At 43.2% G+C, this 18,181-nt stretch overlaps 1 protein-coding gene across 1 annotated transcript; it reads right to left on the reverse strand.

The window, feature by feature from the left end:
- Positions 1 to 1,171: 1,171 nt before the first annotated feature.
- PBDC1 (polysaccharide biosynthesis domain containing 1) lies at positions 1,172 to 16,533 on the reverse strand. Its single transcript, XM_040346137.1, has 6 exons — positions 16,392 to 16,533; positions 13,913 to 13,978; positions 11,583 to 11,642; positions 7,151 to 7,291; positions 6,947 to 7,058; positions 1,172 to 1,675 (listed from the first exon to the last, which is right to left on the reverse strand). Exons 1-6 carry the CDS (start codon positions 16,431 to 16,433, stop codon positions 1,587 to 1,589), a joined length of 510 nt encoding a protein of 169 aa, XP_040202071.1. The 5' UTR covers positions 16,434 to 16,533; the 3' UTR covers positions 1,172 to 1,586.
- Between the last annotated feature and the right edge of the window lie 1,648 nt (positions 16,534 to 18,181).

Raw genomic sequence — 18,181 nt, forward strand, 5'->3', positions numbered from 1 at the left:
AAGAGAAGGAATAAAAATAGAGAATACATGGAAGGGAGAGGAACAAAAAAATATGAGAAGGAACAAGAAAGACAGCTAGAGAGAGGGATGGGGGGGGGGGGAAACAAGAAATGAGGATAGAGAGAGAAAAAGGGGAAAGAGAGAACAAAAAAAGTGGAAGGGACTCGGAGTGCTAAATGTCTGTGGTTTAGGGGCGCAAATTACTTGTCTTGGGTGCCGACAACCCACGCTACGAAAATAATTTTACTGTTGGGGGTCTCCACAACATGGGAAATTTTATCAAGGGGTCACGGCACTAGTAAGGTTCAGAACCACTGTACTATGACTCTGGCATTCAGACACAAGGAAAGGCAACCACCCAGTGTGCATCACACCTAAAGCTGTATTGATACAAGATTTTGGTCTGGTGTTTTGAGTGGTGACCGTCCTTCCCCCCCTATGAAATTACCAGGCTGAATGTGAAGTAAGATTATTCTCTTCAACATACAAATACTTTTTACTAGCATGTGGAAGGGTACAGATCAGATTTTTTTTTCCCCCTTAATCCCTGATGAGTGCTGGTGTGGGAACATGAATAAATGCTTGACCGGTTTTATAAATTCCTCTCCTACCCAGTCCTGGGTGGGATATTAAAGTGGAGTTCCACCCAAAAATGAACTTCCACTTTTGGCACCTTTCAGGGGGAGGAGGGAGCATATACGTTTGTATTACATGTATTTGCTCCCACTTCCAGGCATAGATCACCTTGGTGATTGAGGTGACCTCCACCACTTCCTGTGCCTACACTTTCCTCCCCTGCTATCTTCTGGGAGACACAGGTCCCAGAAGACAGCAGGGACCAGTGAGGAAGTGCAGCACGACTTGCACAGTAGGGAACCAGGAAGGTAAAGCCTTGCAGCTTCACTTCCTGATTCCCTCACTGAGGATGGCAGCGGCAGCACCCGAGCAACTTTAATATATGGACAGGTAAGTGCCCATATATTAAGTCAGCAGCTGCAGTATTTGTAGCTGCTGGCTTTTAATAAATATATATATATATTTTTTTAGGCAGTCCTCTGCTTTAAGATGATTACAGGTTCAAACATCACCATGGCTGGCTTTGTAGAGGAGGAACACTTCAAACATGGCACTTACATAGAAGCTTTGGAAAATTAGACTCTACTCAGCAGCCTGAGAGGAATTTATAACATTTTATGTTCTCTCTTAAGGCACAATCTTGTTCATACAGTGGTGCAGAGATCTGGGTACAAGATTGAGGCAACTATTCAGTCACATGTGGATTTAAGAGAGGTGTAGATATACATGTATTTTATTTTATTGGAAAAATGTTTAAAAAAGAAAAAAAAAATACTCTTGTTCGGCACTTGTTGGCTCTGAGGTGGGTTAGAAGTCTATGTTGACAGCAATGAATTCTGGGTATTTTACTGTTTGCCAAATGAGTGTATAGTGGAAACTGCAGAAAATAAAATTGAATTGTTTGTTAATTGGTATTGTGACACATGGCAAGAAGAAGCTGCTGGGTAATGGATTGCTTTTCCATGAGCGGGTTTGGGGTGAAACCATAGAATTGGGGATTCCCAAGAACTTCATTCCACTGCTCTGTGATGGAAGAGGACATCGTTGAATCCCTCCCTGTTCCGTGCGATTTCTATAGCATAAAATTGGATCCGGGTTGCTAGAAGAAAAGGAGGAAAAAACAAATTACTACAAGGGGAGGCTGGGATCTATATCCTAAAAAAGGCAGCGGAGTTGCTGCTGTACTTTATTATTTAAAAAAAAAAAAAGCAGACCAGTGGTTCTGTACCACTCACCTTAAACATACTGGCAGATTAAAAAAATAGTCATATACTAATCCACAAAATTGTTCCAGATCAGGTTCAATGATTTAAGCAAACTTCTCAACATGACAGCCAGCATTTTTAGGTCAGTTATGGCAGCGAACAGGTTTCTTAAAGGATACCTACCGGCAACTCCCAGATTCAACAATTGCCATAAAAAAAAAAGCGAATATTATTGCCTTTTTGGGAATGCTGTTGCCTGGCTATCAATCATGCACACAAGGGAGGTAGCATTATTAATCTGCATCCCTATGCCAGGTCAGTAACTAGTACACAGTGTTTTGTCATTTAACCCATATGAAAGAAAACTGAGGAGCTCACTGTACTAACTATACGATTTTAGTGTGGTGATCGTTCACCATACCCTGTCAGACAGGCTGATGTTCGGCCCATATATACCAGGCTTAAAAATAATGAAGTCAGTGGCTCAGAACAACAGTCAGGCAACTGGCTTTTTTTTTTGTCCCCAGTAACCACTTGCACATTTACTCATAAAAGATTTACTTTAAAGCGGTTGTATAGTCATAAGGTAAGCCTTATTCTTTTTACCTACAGGTAAAACTATAATATCTCTTAAACCTGTACTGTTTAGGACATGGATATGCAATTAGCAGACCTCCAGCTGTTGTAAAACTACAAGTCCCATCATGCCTCTGGGTGTCATGCTTGTGGCTGTCGGAGTCTTGCTATGCCTCATGGGAATTGTAGTTCTGCAACAGCTGGAGGTCCGCTAATTGCATATCCCTGGTTTAGGAGATATTCCCCTCGCAATGAGCTAGACTGCAGCGGCGCATCAGGGATTCTCAGCTGAAAGCCCGGCAGTTGCCGGAAAGAAGTCTCCCGCGTGGGAGTTATGACATCACAGCTCCATCCACTCACAACGCTGGAGCCAGAAGACACGCCAAGCCTAAAATGTCATCTCCCTCAGAATAGACCGGGTGAGATACCGACGCCTCGTTCTAAGGCAAGCATTTCATAATGAGCTAGTATGCGGTGCATATTAGCTCATCATGCCTTTTGCCTTACAGGTGGGGAGGGGGGGGGGGGGGGAAGTGTCAGCGGGTATACAACCACTTTAATGGAAACACACCAAATATTTTGAGGGCCCAGTTTGCATTGTCTAGTCTTCCCAACAATCTTTCTCTTGCCCATAGTCCAAGCCTGCTTTGGAATTGTGCATGCACTGGGTCTGATCAGCTTTTATTTATGTAAATCTTTTATCCTAAAAAGAAAAAACACTTGTAACTAATTATAAAGCTGGAGTTTGCCATTACTCCCTTTTCCCTCCAGACTGACAATGTTGCTGTCCAAAAAGTTGCACCTTTAAATTGATGTGCTGAACCTCGGGGTACATTGCGTTAATCCATTACAAAACAAGTTTAAAAAGCAGCAGCATGGCCAGCGATTGGAATATCCGCTTGATATGGTGTGTGGAAAGGTTATACCTGGACTCTTGCATATACGTCTCGGTAGCCACAAATGGTATATATATATATATATATATATATATATATATATATATATATATATATATATATATATATATATATATGCTTTGAGTGCATCAAATGCCTTTTACAAACCAAGATATTACCTGCAGAAAACTACATGAGGGGCAGATACAAGACCAGTTGCCCTACACAAGTAGGAAGCAGCAGTGACCGGCCTTTATTACAGGAAACTCCCACACGTTCATGAAGTTGTTTCGTATTAAACTACTGCACTAATGTGGAGGAAAAACACAATCCATCAAGATTGAAATAACAATATAATCTTGCTGTGATACATGTCTCTTGGCTTTAAAACGTGTTGCCAGTAGATAAGGTGTTTGTTTTTTTGTACACATGTACCTCAGGGCTCCTTGCTTCTCTTTACCTATACACTATTTTTTTTCCCCCTCTTTCCAACACACTGTGGTGCTCACACTTGTATCAAATAAGATCATTAGGTACAACCAAACTGATCATATATTAACCCCGTGGTGCTATCTCCCACCAGGCCTTTAAGGGGGTTGGTATTCTGGGGAGCGGGGCTTGTGACTGCCATGATCGGGAAAACTCCTGATCGTACAAAACGATCAGGAGCTTTTCATGAGCCAACAATCACTATGCCAGGAGCGTGATCTTGGCACAGCTCTATCGGTGCTAATGCATGCAAAGGCCCAGCCACCAAGAGGCTGAATAACTGCATACGGTCAGTGCCCTAGGGGGTTAATATCAAACCAAAAGACCTTCCATTCATTTTACTGAGTGCTCTATGGATCTGCTATGGTTAAAAAAAAATGCCTCTGATTTTTCAAACAAATGTCTGCATGTGTGCCCAAGCACCAATCACAATTCAGATTAAATACAATGGTTTTCAATAAACAGTTTAGGTTTATGACTGGTAGATTGTATTTTCCCCTCAACGTTGTGGAACAATAATGTGTACCGCAACCTGCCACGCTGCAATAAACAATAAATCGCTAGGTTGCAGGCGCTATATGAGGTTTAAGCATCAGCAATATACACGGCCACCATTAATGCAACCTGAGCTGCTGACCTACACTCAAACTGCTATTTTCTCAGTTTCCATACTTCTGATGTTTTGACGTGTGTGTGTGTGTGTGTGTGTGTGTGTGTGTGTGTGTGTGTGTGTGTGTGTGTGTGTGTGTGTGTGTGTGTGTGTGTTAGACACATATACATATACACACACACACACACACACACACACACACACTTAGCAATGACAGGTGTACTTTCACACCAATGAGAGCCATTTCCCGATAAAAGCCTGACTTTAGAAAACATCTAGTTAAAAATTGGTTGGACAAACATGTTCAGGTCTGTAGACAATTCATTTTTCCATATTACTAGTTAGGGTGCAGTATCTGATAGATATATGCCCTACCTGTCAGAGTTCAAACAATCATGTTGTTCCTCCCCTATGGTTTATTTAATACCAGCATCAGGCACCGACTCTTCAGCTTCTGCTTAGTGTCTGAAAGTATTACTAAACCCAGGACCCTGCATTCACTATATCTAGTCTTCCACCCTACACAGACTATGGAAATGCAATTATTTTAGAAAATCTAAACCGCTAAATACCTTTTCTCCTCAGCAGAATATTGCAGTCTTGTGACTTCAGTGTCACATGCACCCTCCCAAGGAAAAAAAAAACCTCTAGCAATGCACACCCAGTTGAGCATGTGCGGCTTGCCCCCAAGGCTCTGTCTTATCAGAAAATTAATTGAGAACTGTGGAATAAGGGGAGGATCAATAAAGACCGAATCAAACAGCCTTTTTACACAGTGCACACGATTACACCCCCCTTAGGTTCCACAGTAAGTATAACAATTATGCTTTACTGCGTATACTAGGGCCGAAACAACTAATCGATTATGAAATGAATCGATTACTAGTTTCATAATCGATTAATCGCCCAGTAACAAAGGGGTTTAAAAAAAAAAAAAAAAAAGCACAGCCCTTTATAGTACAAAAAGAGAAAATCGCTACTCTAAATCTTACTTTCACTGTCCCACAGTACAAACCCCTTACAGTAGAGATTATTTGCTCTTTTTGTACAAATTTTAGTTTTTTTTTAACCCCATTATGTTACTACACGTCTCAGGCCCGAGTCACACCTCTGTTTTTTTGGTGCTTTTTGCAGGAACACACTACAGTTCATTTACATGTTTTCCTATGGGACACGTTCACATCCATGATTTTTTTCAGCTGCTGCATATTTGGAAAGGGCAAAGACTTTATTTTAATGCAAAACTATGTTATTTCGTTTTTTTGGTTCAATATACTTCAATTGAGAAGCTGCAGAAAAACATGTAATGTGTTTTTGCAGCAATTTGTGTTTTTTAATCTGCCCAACAAAATTGGCCAAAAAATATGTAAAAGGGGGGAAAGTTGGGACTTTAAAGGAGATGCGCTTTTAGCAATATGCGATTAAGTATATATATGAAATATAAAAAATGTTTCCATAAAAGCCAGGCTCAAAGTTGCCAACCAAAAAAGCATTAAACCAAATTAATCTGTCTAACTGTATGTAATTAAAAACGGAGGTTTAGTTTATGTATTTGCAAATACCTGGTAAGCTGCAGGCCAAACGTCAAGGCACTCTGTAACTGCAGTCCTAGCTATGATTTTTAAAGCCTCCTAAAGAGGAGCACAGGCGTGCTAATCAATAGATAGGGGGCAGGTGGTAGCCTAAACCTGCCCCTACCTATAGTTGGTCTGGTAAAAAAGAGCACTGGAACACAGTTACACAGAGTGCCTTGACGCTTGGCCTGCAGCTTACCAGGTATTTGCAAATACATAAACTAAACCTCTGTTTTTAATTACATACAGTTAGACAGATTAATTTGGTTTAGTGCTTTTTTGGCTTGGCAACTTTGAGCCTGGCTTTTATGGAAACATTTTTTATATTCCATATATATATATATATATATATATATATATATATATATATATATATATATATATATATATATATATATATATATATATATATATATATATACTTAATCGCATATTGCTAAAAATGCATCCCATTTAAAGTCCCAACTTTCCCCCCTTTTTCATATATTTACAGGGATGGAGGCCTGTGGTAGTTCTATCATATGCCTCATACAAAGTCCCACCCCCATTCCCCCCCTTTTTTTTTTTAAATATGTAAAAATGCATATCGCCGCAAAATCACCTTTTGTTTTTTTAAGGTTATTAACCGATTAATCGAAACAATAATCAGCCAACTAATCGATTATGAAAATAATCGTTAGTTGCAGCCCTAGCGTATACAGATTGATTTTTACAGTTCTAGGTTTAGCAACACCAAGGCTGGGTTCACATGGATGCAGTCTTAACCACATGCAATTCGCATAACGTGAATGTGACTAGCTCTCAGTGACGCTAGTTCACACATGTCCGGGGAAGCCACAGTGTGGTTTTGAAAAGGGTCCTGTGCGTTTTTTTAGGTCTGGTTCAGGCAAACATTTGCACCTGAATCTGTGAGCAAATACGCATTGGACTCGGGACTGCAAACCGCAGCCGGACCTGTGTGAACCCAGCCCAAGTCTCATTCAAGCTTGGATGACACCGTCCTGTATCATTTCCACTCACCGAAGATGGTGTTTTCCTCTGTGTAATCTTTGCTGCAGTCCAGCCTTAACAACGTTCCGTAATTAAAGTCTTCTACTTCAGTCTCGAATTTCATGCAGAAAGGCCGCCATTTCTGCCAAAGAGAATAGAATAACCATGAAAGAGGATATGGCAACCTGCTTCGAGAACAGAGCTTTTCCCAATGCCAGTTGTTTGTCACCTTACCTCTTTGGCTGCAGGAGATTTCAGATCGTCTGGATCCAGAACATCAATACGGAGCTCAGGAAAGTCACCTCTAAAAGCTTCATAAATGACATCATCTTTGCGCGTCAGTTTGAGGTGACGTGGGTCCACAGAGCCTATAAGCTGATGGGTAAGAGAGGTTTTACTAGAAGAGGCCACTCCATGATTTATTGTTTGTGCAATTTACCTTAACAGCTTAAGGACCGCCGCACGACTATTTACCTCGACAGAATGGCACGGCTGGCCACATGGACGTACAGGTACGTCCCCTTTAAGATGCCCAGCCGTGGGTCGCGAGGGCGCCGCGCTCGCGACCCAGTCCTGACCTCCGTGACCGCGGGACCCGATCGCCACCAGTGTCCCGCGATCGGGTCACAGAGGAAGAACGGGGAGAGGTGAGTGTAAAAAAAAAATCTTCCCCGTTCTTCCTAGTGTGGCCATCAATGATTGTCTGTTCCCTGTGTTAGGGAACAATGATCAGTGATGTCACACGCACAGCCACGCCCCCCCCCCCCACAGTAAGAACACTCCCTTAGAACACACTTAACCCCTACAGTGCCCCCTCCTGGTTAACCCCTTCACTGCCAGTGTCATTTTCACAGTAACCAGTGCATTTTTATAGCACTTTTTCGCTGTGAAAATGACAATGGTCCCAAAAATTTGTCAAAAGTGTCCGACATAATGTCGCAGTCACGAAAAGAAAATCACTGTTCGCCGCCATTAGTAGTAAAAAATATATATAAAAATGCCATAAAAAAAACTATCCCCTATTTTGTAAATGCTATAAATTTTGCGCAAACCAATCAAACGCTTATTGCAATTTTTTTTACCAAAAATATGTAGAACACGTATCGCCCTCAATTGAGGAAAAAAACGTTTATGTATTTTTTAGGGGAATATTTATAATAGCAAAAAGTAAAAAAATATTGATTTTTTTTTTTCAAAATTGTTGCTCTATTTTTGTTTATAGTGCAAACAATAAAAACCGCAGAGGTGATCAAATACCACCAAAAGAAAGCTTCATTTGTGGGAAAAAAGGACATCAATTTTGTTTGGGAGCCACGTCGCACGACCGCGCAATTGTCAGTTAAAGCGACGCAGTGCTGAATCGCAAGAAGGGGCCAGGTCCTTTACCTGCATATTGGTCCGGGTCTTAAGTGGTTAAAGATAGTGTCAAGTCCAATGTTTTAGATATATGCAAGCCTTTTAGCAAGGGGATCCAAGTGCCCCCCCTGCCCCAAAGCCCCCCCCCCATGTTGGGGGCATGTGGCCTGGTATAGGAGGGGGCGCTCGCCCCCTTTCCTGACCTTCCGGGCTGCGTGCTCGGATAAGCGTCTGGTATGGATTCTTCGTGTTTTTTTTTTTAGGTGGGGGGGGGGGGGGTTCCCTCAAGATCCATACCAGACCGAAGGGTTTGGCATCATCCTGGGAGGGACCTCACGGTGGTTCCCCTTCAAGATTCTCCGCACACAAGTCACCCCGCAAGTCGGATCGTCTTGATCCGACTTCTGGTGCGACCTCTATTCAAATCAATGAGCTCCCATAGGGAACCATTAATTTTGAATAAAGAAAGAAAGACACGTCTGAAAGCTGGCGCAGCGAAACTTGCATTGAATTCAATGCAAAACGCGGAAATAATCGTGCTAAAAACGCTGTTGTTTTTTTTTAAACCGTCCGTGGGATGATGCCAGCAGTTGCGGGCATCATCCCGGTATAACCCCTTAAAGCTGAGGTCACATATCTGGGTACGGTTGGCACTAAGGGGTTAAGAACTTGTCTACCAAAATATGTTTATAAACAAGATTGATATTGGCTTTAAAGTGATACTAAAACTTAGTTTAAAAATAAAATATTTATTTCTTTAAGGGGGTGTATGTTTAAAACGTTCACTGAAAATGTGACAAATATCTGTACAGATCCAACTTGCCTTATTCTGTGTAATAGAATTAACTTTTATGACCAAGTATCACATAGTAGCCATTATCCATTTTCTTTGTAATTGAGACAGAAAAAATAATAATAAATACCGGATTTTGGTCACTAGATGGCGAATACAATCCTAGGAGATGATTACATTACATAGAATTGGGCAGGTTTTGTTAGAGCTGTGCAGGCGATTGTCACATTTGTTTAGTAAACTTTTATACATAGACTTCCAAGTAATGTCATATGCAGATCAAAGGTTACATACAGTGAAGGAAAAAAGTATTTCCCACTGACAAAGAAATGATCAGTCTAGAATTTTAATGGTAGTGAGACAGAGCAACAAAACAAAAACAAAAAAATCCAGAAAACGCATTTCAAAAGTGTTATATATGGATTTGCATTTTGAGTGAAATAAGTATTTGACCCTTTCGCAAAACATGACTTGGTAGCCATCACAGAGGTCAGACATGTCCTGGAGTTGGCCACCAGGTTTGCACACATCTCAGGAGGGATTTTGTCCCACTCCCAATTGCAGATCCTCTCCAAGTCTTTAAGGTTTTGAAGCTGATGTTTGGTAACTCAAACCTTCAGCTCCCTCCACATATTTTCTATGGGATTAAGGTCTGGAGACTGGCTAGGTCACTCCATGACCTTAATGTGCTTCTTCTTAAGCCACTCCTTTGGCCATGTGTTTTGGGTCATTGTCATGCTGGAATGCCCACTCACAACCCATTTTCAATGCCCTTGCTGAGGGAAGGAGGTTCTCACCCAAGATTTGACGGTACATGGCCCCCGTCTATCGTCCCTTTGATGCTGTGAAGTTGTCTTGTCCCCTTAGCAGAAAAACACCCTCAAAGCATAATGTTTCCACCTCCATTTTAACAGTGGGGGTGGTGTTCTTGGGGTCATAGGCAGCATTCCTCCTCCAAACATGGCAAGTTGATGCCAAAGAGCTCAATTTTGGTCTCGTCTGACCACAACGCTTTCTCCCAGTTCTCCTCTGAATCATTCAGATGTTCATTAATAAACTTCAGATGGGCATGTACATGTGCTTTCTTTAGCAAGAGGACCTTGCGGGTGCTGCAGGATTTCAGTCCTTTGTGGTGTAGTGTGTTCCCAATTGTTTTCTTGGTAAATATGGTCCCAGCTGCCTTGAGATCATTGACAACATTTTCCCGTGTAGTTCTGGGATGATTCCTCATCGTTCTCATGATCATTGAAACTCCACGAGGTGAGATCTTGCATGGAGTCCCAGACTGAGGAAGATTGACTGTTATTTTGTGTTTCTTCCATTTGCGAATATTCACACCAACTGTTGTCACCCTCTCATCAAGCTGCTTGGCCATTTGTCTTGTAGCTCATTTCAGCCTTGTGTAGGTCTACAATCTTGTCCCTGACATCCGTGGACAGCTCTTTGGTCTTGGCCATGGTGGAGAGATTGGAATCCGATTGATTGCTTCTGTGAACAGGGTAACAAGCTGAGATAAGAAGCACTCCCATGTAAGAGAGTGATCCTATTCTCAGCTTGTTATCTGTAAAGAAGACAGCTGGGAGCCAAAAATCTTACTGATTGATAGCATAGCAAATACTTTATTTCACTCGTTAAAATGCAAATCGATTTATAACTTTTTTAAATAAGTTTTTCTGGATATTGTTATTCTGTCTCTCACTGTTAATAAATCTACCATTAAAATTATAGATGGATCATTTTTGTCATTGGGCAAACATATAAAATCAGGGAGGGGTTCAAATACTTCCCCCCCCCTACTGTATATGATCTACATATAAATAAAATAATAAACTGACATTGAAGAGATAATAATTTGTCTCCTCCATATTTAATCAATGACAGTTTTAGACTATATGCATCTATCACAGGAGTAGCTGCATTTTGAGTCTAACAGTGGAATAGGAAGAGGAGCTGGATGTAGGAGCTGTGTCCTAAAACTTTGTTGACATTTGAGACTTAACACCATTCAAAATCTTCAAGTGGTTAAAGGGGTTGTAAAGGTTTGTTTTTTATTTTCTAAATAGGTTCCTTTAAGCTATTGCATTGTTGGTTCACTTACCTTTTCCTTCCATTTCCCTTCTAATTTTCTCACTTCCTGTTCCTCCTCAGTAAGCTTGCCCCCATCATCCGAGCCGTTATGGCTGGGGGTTAGTCAGCGTGCTCGCCCCCTCCCTTGGGACTACACCCTTCGTCTCAGGGATGTAGTCCCAAGGGAGGGGCGAGCACGCTGACTAACCCCCAGCCATAACGGCTCGGATGATGGGGGCAAGCTTACTGAGGAGGAACAGGAAGTGAGAAATTCAGACAAAGAAAAAAAAAAAACATTTAGAAGGGAAATCAAAGGAAAAGGTAAGTGAACCAACAATGCACTAGCTTAAGGGGAACCCATTTAGAAAATAAAAAACAAACCTTTACAACCCCTTTAACGTGGTACCGCCCCAATTTCCTCCATCTGGGTAGCCACTAGCCCATACTTACATTAAAGTAAACCTCTGCATGTTGATAGGCCTTCATGGCCCAAGCCATCTCCACATTGGGCTGCAGAAATTAAAAAACAGTCAGACACTGAAGATGCTTACATGATTATAATCCTACAGATGTTTACAGGTACTCATCTTTTCCGAGAAAGTTCTGTAAAGGGATTCTATTGTAATAATTATCTAGTCAATATATAAAAGACTGGGTTGCATTGAGTAAATAAATACAAAACATCAAGTATTAAAATTGCACACTCTTATGGAAAATACGATAATGCCCAAAATTCTGCACCAGCAGCGGACAGGCGGGCTATGTCCTTTGTGAGCCCCATAAAAGTGATCACTCCTCAGAAAGCCCCTCATTGGATCTTAAAGGGGTTGTAACCAGCCCCCCCCCCCATTTTACTTACCTGAGCCCATTCATCTCCTCGGTGCACCCCCGCCGTCGTCCTGTCCATGGAGTCCCTGGTTTGATTGGATAGATTGATAGCAGCGGAGCCATTGGCTCCCGCTGCTGTCAATCAAATCCAATGTTGCCGGGCCGAGTCATACACTCAAGAGCGCACCCATAAGGTAACGCCCCTCAGGAGAGCACTTCTCCTAGGGGGGAACCGCCAGGGGGCCCCCAGAAGAGGATGTTTGGGGCCACTCTGTGCAAAACGAGCTGCACAGTGGAGGTAAGTATGATATGTTTGGTATTTTATTTATTTATTTTTAAACTAAGCTTTAGTATCACTTTAAAGCCAATATCAATCTTGTTTATAAGCATACTTTGGTAGACAAGTTCTTAACCCCTTAGTGCCAACCGTACCCAGATATGTGACCTCAGCTTTAAAGGGGGTTATACCGGGATGATGCCCACAACTGCCGGCATCATCCAAGTACCGTTTTTTAGAGCATGTAATCGACTTGCCAGGCATAACAACCGTTGCGGCTAAAGGCCTCTTGGCTGTTACACACCCCCCGCCACTCTTACCCTAAAACGGCTTAGTTCCAGTCTTCTGTATGTAAACACGGAAGCAGCATCGCAAGGTCACATCCGGTTTACTCGGTTGCCAATGGTGCTGATTAAAAATAAATAAATACAGTATTCAGAATCGCCGATTTTGGTGATCTGAATACTTTTAAGTGCAAAGGAGGGACCCCAGATACCTCCATAAAGAGTACCTGTCACCACCTATTACTGTCACAAGGGATGTTTCATTCCTTGTGACAGCAATAAAAGTTTTTTTTTTGTAAATAAAATAAAGAAAAATTTAAAGCGCCCACGTCCCCGCGAGGTCGCTCAGCAAGGATAACGCGTACGTGAGTAGCGCACGCATATGTAAACGGTGTTCAAACCACACATGTGAGGTATCACCACGACTGTCAGAGCGAGAGAAAGAATTATACCTGGTAACTTAATTTTTTAAAAGCATTGCCTATGGAGATTTTTTAGATACCATAGTTTGTCGCCATTCCACAAGTGTGCCCAATTTCAAAGTGTGACATGTTGGGTATTCATTTACTCTGCATATTGAAGTGGTTAAAGGTTCCACAACCAGCATTACCCATATACCGGCTTGAAATTGCAATCTGGCACAACAGTTTTGATACTTAGAGTACACAGTAGAGGTCGACCAAAATATCGGCCGATTATCATCAAAATTAGGCCGATATTTAACACTGACCGCCGTTCCTCCTTCCTTCACACTCAGTGGCTCTGCCAAGCATCAAGCGCCGAGTGTGTGAAACTGACAAGTAACAGAGGAGAGAGAGAGGAGCTGTCAGAATTGAGCTTGATGTCGGGGGTGGGCAGGACCCAGCAGCTTTCAAACACCAGCCAATGGGATGGTATCTGGGCGGGCCACTACGTGTATGTGGCCCCGCCCCCTTTCTTAAGCAGCCCAAGCATTGGCTGGTGTAATATAGCTGCTGGGTCCCGGTCCCGCCCATCTCTCTCTGTTACTCGGCTCAGTGTCAAACCTGCCAGGGCCACCGCCAATCAGTGCCACTAGCCAGTGCCACTGCCATCTCAGTTCCAACCCAGTGCTACCTGCTAGTGCCAATCAATGCCATCTGCCAGGTGTACTGAGGACATCAAGTGTGTGCTAGAGTGACAAGAGCAAGAAGTGGATGAGGAGAGATAAAGATAGATAGATAGATAGATAGATAGATAGATAGATAGATAGATAGATAGATAGATAGATAGATATCAGCCACAAAAATCAGCATCATATATTGGGCACAAAAATCGGCCGGCAGAGAAAAACCCATAATGGTCAACCTCTAGTACACAGATGCAAAATCTATCAAATCCAGAAAACCCTGAAGTGTAGTGCCTTTACTTACATCATTGCCATAGGATTCTGCAGGCAGTGATAGTGCCTGTGCCACTGACAGCGCTCCTGACGCTCCCTAGAAGAAACAAGTGAAAATAATCATGAAGTGTCAATAAACCTAAACATTGTTTGTCTCATTGGCCTTTACATTTTTTGCTCTTAATGTGTGTTCAGTGTTTCTTTCATTACTGTATTCTTCAATAGTAAATCCCTGAGGGATCCGGTCATTTTGATGCCAACTACTTCTATATTGGAGGTGAGAGTCTAGGGAGCCCGGTCTCTCGGGACATCAAGATCACGCTGCATTGCCCTGTTATCATTGTGACTATAAAGGATCTCGGTCTCTCTGGATCATTGGACACTAGTTACATCCAGCTACTATTGTGGAATTCATTTAGGATTCTTCCTTTATTCACTAGGGGACGTATTTACTCATCCTGGATATCTATATTTTATGCACATTTGCACCTTACTCTTTCTTTGTTATTTATCACTTTATCCACCCAGTGGACATTTTAGGGTATTGATACATTGTTTTTTACACCATCCATGTTAATGGACTTTTGCGCAAGATCACTTTACTTGTATTTTCTATTTTGGTGTATTGTAAACACTTATAGGTTTTGTTGCACTTTTCACAGTATTCTTATTAGCTGAGGGGTTTACATTTATTCCTGTAGTGCGAGGGACACTTCACACATTTATCAAGTTTTCTTAACCATCATTTGGGACACAAAGCACCAGTCTAATGTACCTTCATCCTAGGTCCTCCTAGCTGTTGGTTAGTGTAATAATCCCTCTCACTGATGCTGGATACTCCCCACTGTTGTGCTCTTTTGGAGCTGCGAGGAGGAGAGGCTGCACCAGGGACTGTGATGGATGAAGGAAAGCGCCGTTTCCCCTTCACCAATCACAAACCACCTAGTATTTTTTCCAGAATGCACAGCGCTGTCAATGCAATGAAAGAGTGCAGCCCCCATCATTCATCTGTCATTGTTCCAGTCCATGAAAATACTACTATGAGTTTTATTAATGGCTGAGGGCAAATTAAGTGATCCTTTATCGTCCCAGCCACAGCCTCTCACCCACACAGCACTGGAAGATCAGACTGTGATCACACATTACTTCTGTGCTCTCCTAGGCAGGCAGGCGGCAGGCAGGAGCCCCCCATACATCTATTATCTCCTATGCAGCCAGTCTCTCCCCCTCCAATACATCTATGGTCTCCTATGCAGCCGGTCTCTCCCCCTCCAATACATCTATGGTCTCCTATGCAGCCAGTCTCTCCCCCTCCAATACATCTATGGTCTCCTATGCAGCCAGTCTCTCCCCCTCCAATACATCTATGGTCTCCTATGCAGCCAGTCTCTCCCCCTCCAATACATCTATGGTTTCCTATGCAGCCGCCCCCCCATACATCTATGGTCTCCTATGCAGCCAGTCTCTCCCCCTCCAATACATCTATGGTCTCCTATGCAGCCTGTCCCCCTCCAATACATCTATGGTCTCCAATGCAGCCAGTCTCTCCCCCTACAATACATCTATGGTTTCCTATGCAGCCGCCCCCCCATACATCTATGGTCTCCTATGCAGCCGCCCCCCCATACATCTATGGTCTCCTATGCAGCCAGTCTCTCCCCCTCCAATACATCTATGGTCTCCTATGCAGCCGGTCTCTCCCCCTCCAATACATCTATGGTCTCCTATGCAGCCAGTCTCTCCCCCTCCAATACATCTATGGTCTCCTATGCAGCCAGTCTCTCCCCCTACAATACATCTATGGTCTCCAATGCAGCCAGTCTCTCCCCCTCCAATACATCTATGGTCTCCTATGCAGCCGGCCCCCCTCCAATACATCTATGGTCTCCAATGCAGCCGGCCCCCCTCCAATACATCTATGGTCTCCTATGCAGCCGGTCTCTCCCCCTCCAATACATCTATGGTCTCCTATGCAGCCAGTCTCTCCCCCTACAATACATCTATGGTCTCCAATGCAGCCAGTCTCTCCCCCTCCAATACATCTATGGTCTCCTATGCAGCCAGTCTCTCCCCCTCCAATACATCTATGGTCTCCTATGCAGCCAGTTTCTCCCCCTCCAATACATCTATGGTCTCCTATGCAGCCAGTCTCTCCCCCTCCAATACATCTATGGTCTCCTATGCAGCCGGTCTCTCCCCCTCCAATACATCTATGGTCTCCTATGCAGCCGCCCCCCCTCCCTCCATACATCTATGCAGCCGCCCCCCCCCTTCCCTCGATACATCTATGGTCTCCTATGCAGCCGGTCCCCCTCCAATACATCTATGGTTTCCTATACCAGTTGCACTGTGCAGCCATGCTGTGTCTGTCCACATGGGAAGAGGCTCCCTGTCCCCACCTATGTATAATGAGCACAGAGCGGTGACTGGGTGTAGCCGGCCCTGGGGGCCGGACACCGAACACCCCGAGCCCGGCTCACTCATTACTCAGTTCTACCGTCATTTCTTACCAGTGAGTCCAAGCCTGACATTCCTCCTGTAGGGAATTCCATCGTGCTTCACTTTCACCTCTCACCCCGGAAGTAATTTATCCCCTTCACGCGTGAAGTCAGTTCCGCCATGTCTACTGTTCCCTGCAAACACGCCCGCCTTGCGTTTCACGCATGCGTTCCAAGTATACAGTCACCTGGCGATATTATTTCCAGCCAATGAGATTGCACAACGAAGGCGGGCGTTGGGTAGTTGCTATGGAAACCAGGCAGCGTGCTATAGCAGAAATGTATGTTTGTGGTGGGTCGTGTGACGTGTCATCTCTCTCCCATCACCCATATTATATTCTGCCCCTCTTATAACACATGATATACGGCGCACTGCTCAATATACAGCACATGTTATACAGCGCACTGCTCCCATTTTTCCAACCAGGGTGCTTTGAGATGTCTTCAGGGGGGTGCCCTGGCAAAATGCCAAAAAAATTGCCCAAAATATGTATACAAACCAGAGAGTGGATGAAACCTGCCTTTTGCTTACACAAAGCCACAGGTTTTCATTGTGCACCAGTAAAGCCTTCTAGCTGCTGGTGTCCAAATGACCAATGGCGAAGGATGTACGTCACCTGCACAGAATCCCTCTCAATCAGCATTGGGGGTCACATTAACTGAGTGATGGGGAGAAGAGAAACCTTGGCACTGATCATGTGCTGATAGCGTGAAGGGGGGGGGGGCAGCCAATCACTGGTGGATGTCAGAGGAACATCGATCCCGATCTTGGAGAGCCTACAATCATCTGTGCCCACCTATGTTGTTGCCATCAGTGCCTCATCACCAGTGCAGCCCCATCACCAGGGCTTTTTTTCAGGGGGAACTCAGTCCCACCACCTTTGGCTCAGACCCTTTGGTGCCCGCTCACCACAATCACTTGTAAACACAGAAGTCTAGTTTCTGTGTTTACAAGTGACAGCTCTGCACTCTGTGTGTAACCCCCTGAACTCTGCACTCTGTATGTAATGCAATCCCGGTATTTATTGCCCCTTATACTGTTTGTGAAATCTGAACGGGTTGTGGTTGAGTTCCTGCACCTATTTTCTGAGAAAAAAAGCTCTGCCCATCACCATCAATGAAGGAGAAATATTACCCGTTTGCAAATGCAAAACTTTATTACTGAAACTTTTTCTAAATTCTGTCTTTATTTTTAGCTTAGCAAATTAAAAAATATATAAAAAAAAAGTAGTGATTAAATACCACCAAAATAAAGCCATTTGTGTGGGGGGGGGGGATTACAATTTTTATTTGGGTACAGTGTTGGATGACCACACAATTGTCATACAAAGTGTGACAGCGCTGAAAGATGACCTGGGCAGGAGGGAGATTCAAGTGCCCAGTAAGCAAGTGGTTAAAAGGTGCCTAGACCAAAAAAAAAAAAAAAAAAAAGGTTGAGAAACACCATTAATTATATGGTTTTGGTAAATCTAAAAAGGAAAAAAAAAATCTAAAAAAAAAAATTGTATAGTGTGTATGCAGCATTAGGCTCGATTCACATCTATGTGAATTAATGTTGCTGCAATTTTGCCACCATTTGCATTTTGCTTCCTTTCCATTCACTGTAAGCCAGCCGTCGCTTCCTCAATTATTTAGTCATCCGCTGTCAGCTGATATATATATATATATAAAAAAGCATGTGGTCTGGATTTGGAGGGAATGCCAAAATGTAAAAGATAAATTATGTGGGGAGTCCCCCCCTAAAATCCATACTAGACATTTATCCAAGCAAGTCAGGAAAGGGACAATCAAGCATGCATCCC

This window comes from Rana temporaria, chromosome 3 (assembly GCF_905171775.1).
Source record: "Rana temporaria chromosome 3, aRanTem1.1, whole genome shotgun sequence".
NCBI lineage: Eukaryota > Metazoa > Chordata > Amphibia > Anura > Ranidae > Rana > Rana temporaria.

Excerpts from the sequence above, each read along its gene's own strand:
- PBDC1 (XM_040346137.1), bottom strand. The coding sequence starts at position 16,433 with ATGGAATTCCCTACAGGAGGAATGTCAGGCTTGGACTCACTG. Across the intron at positions 7,292-11,582 it reads ATGCAGAGGTTTACTTTAAT|CTTATAGGCTCTGTGGACCC; the intron begins GTAAGTATGGGC and ends CTTACCCATCAG. Across the intron at positions 7,059-7,150 it reads AATCTCCTGCAGCCAAAGAG|AAATGGCGGCCTTTCTGCAT; the intron begins GTAAGGTGACAA and ends TCTCTTTGGCAG.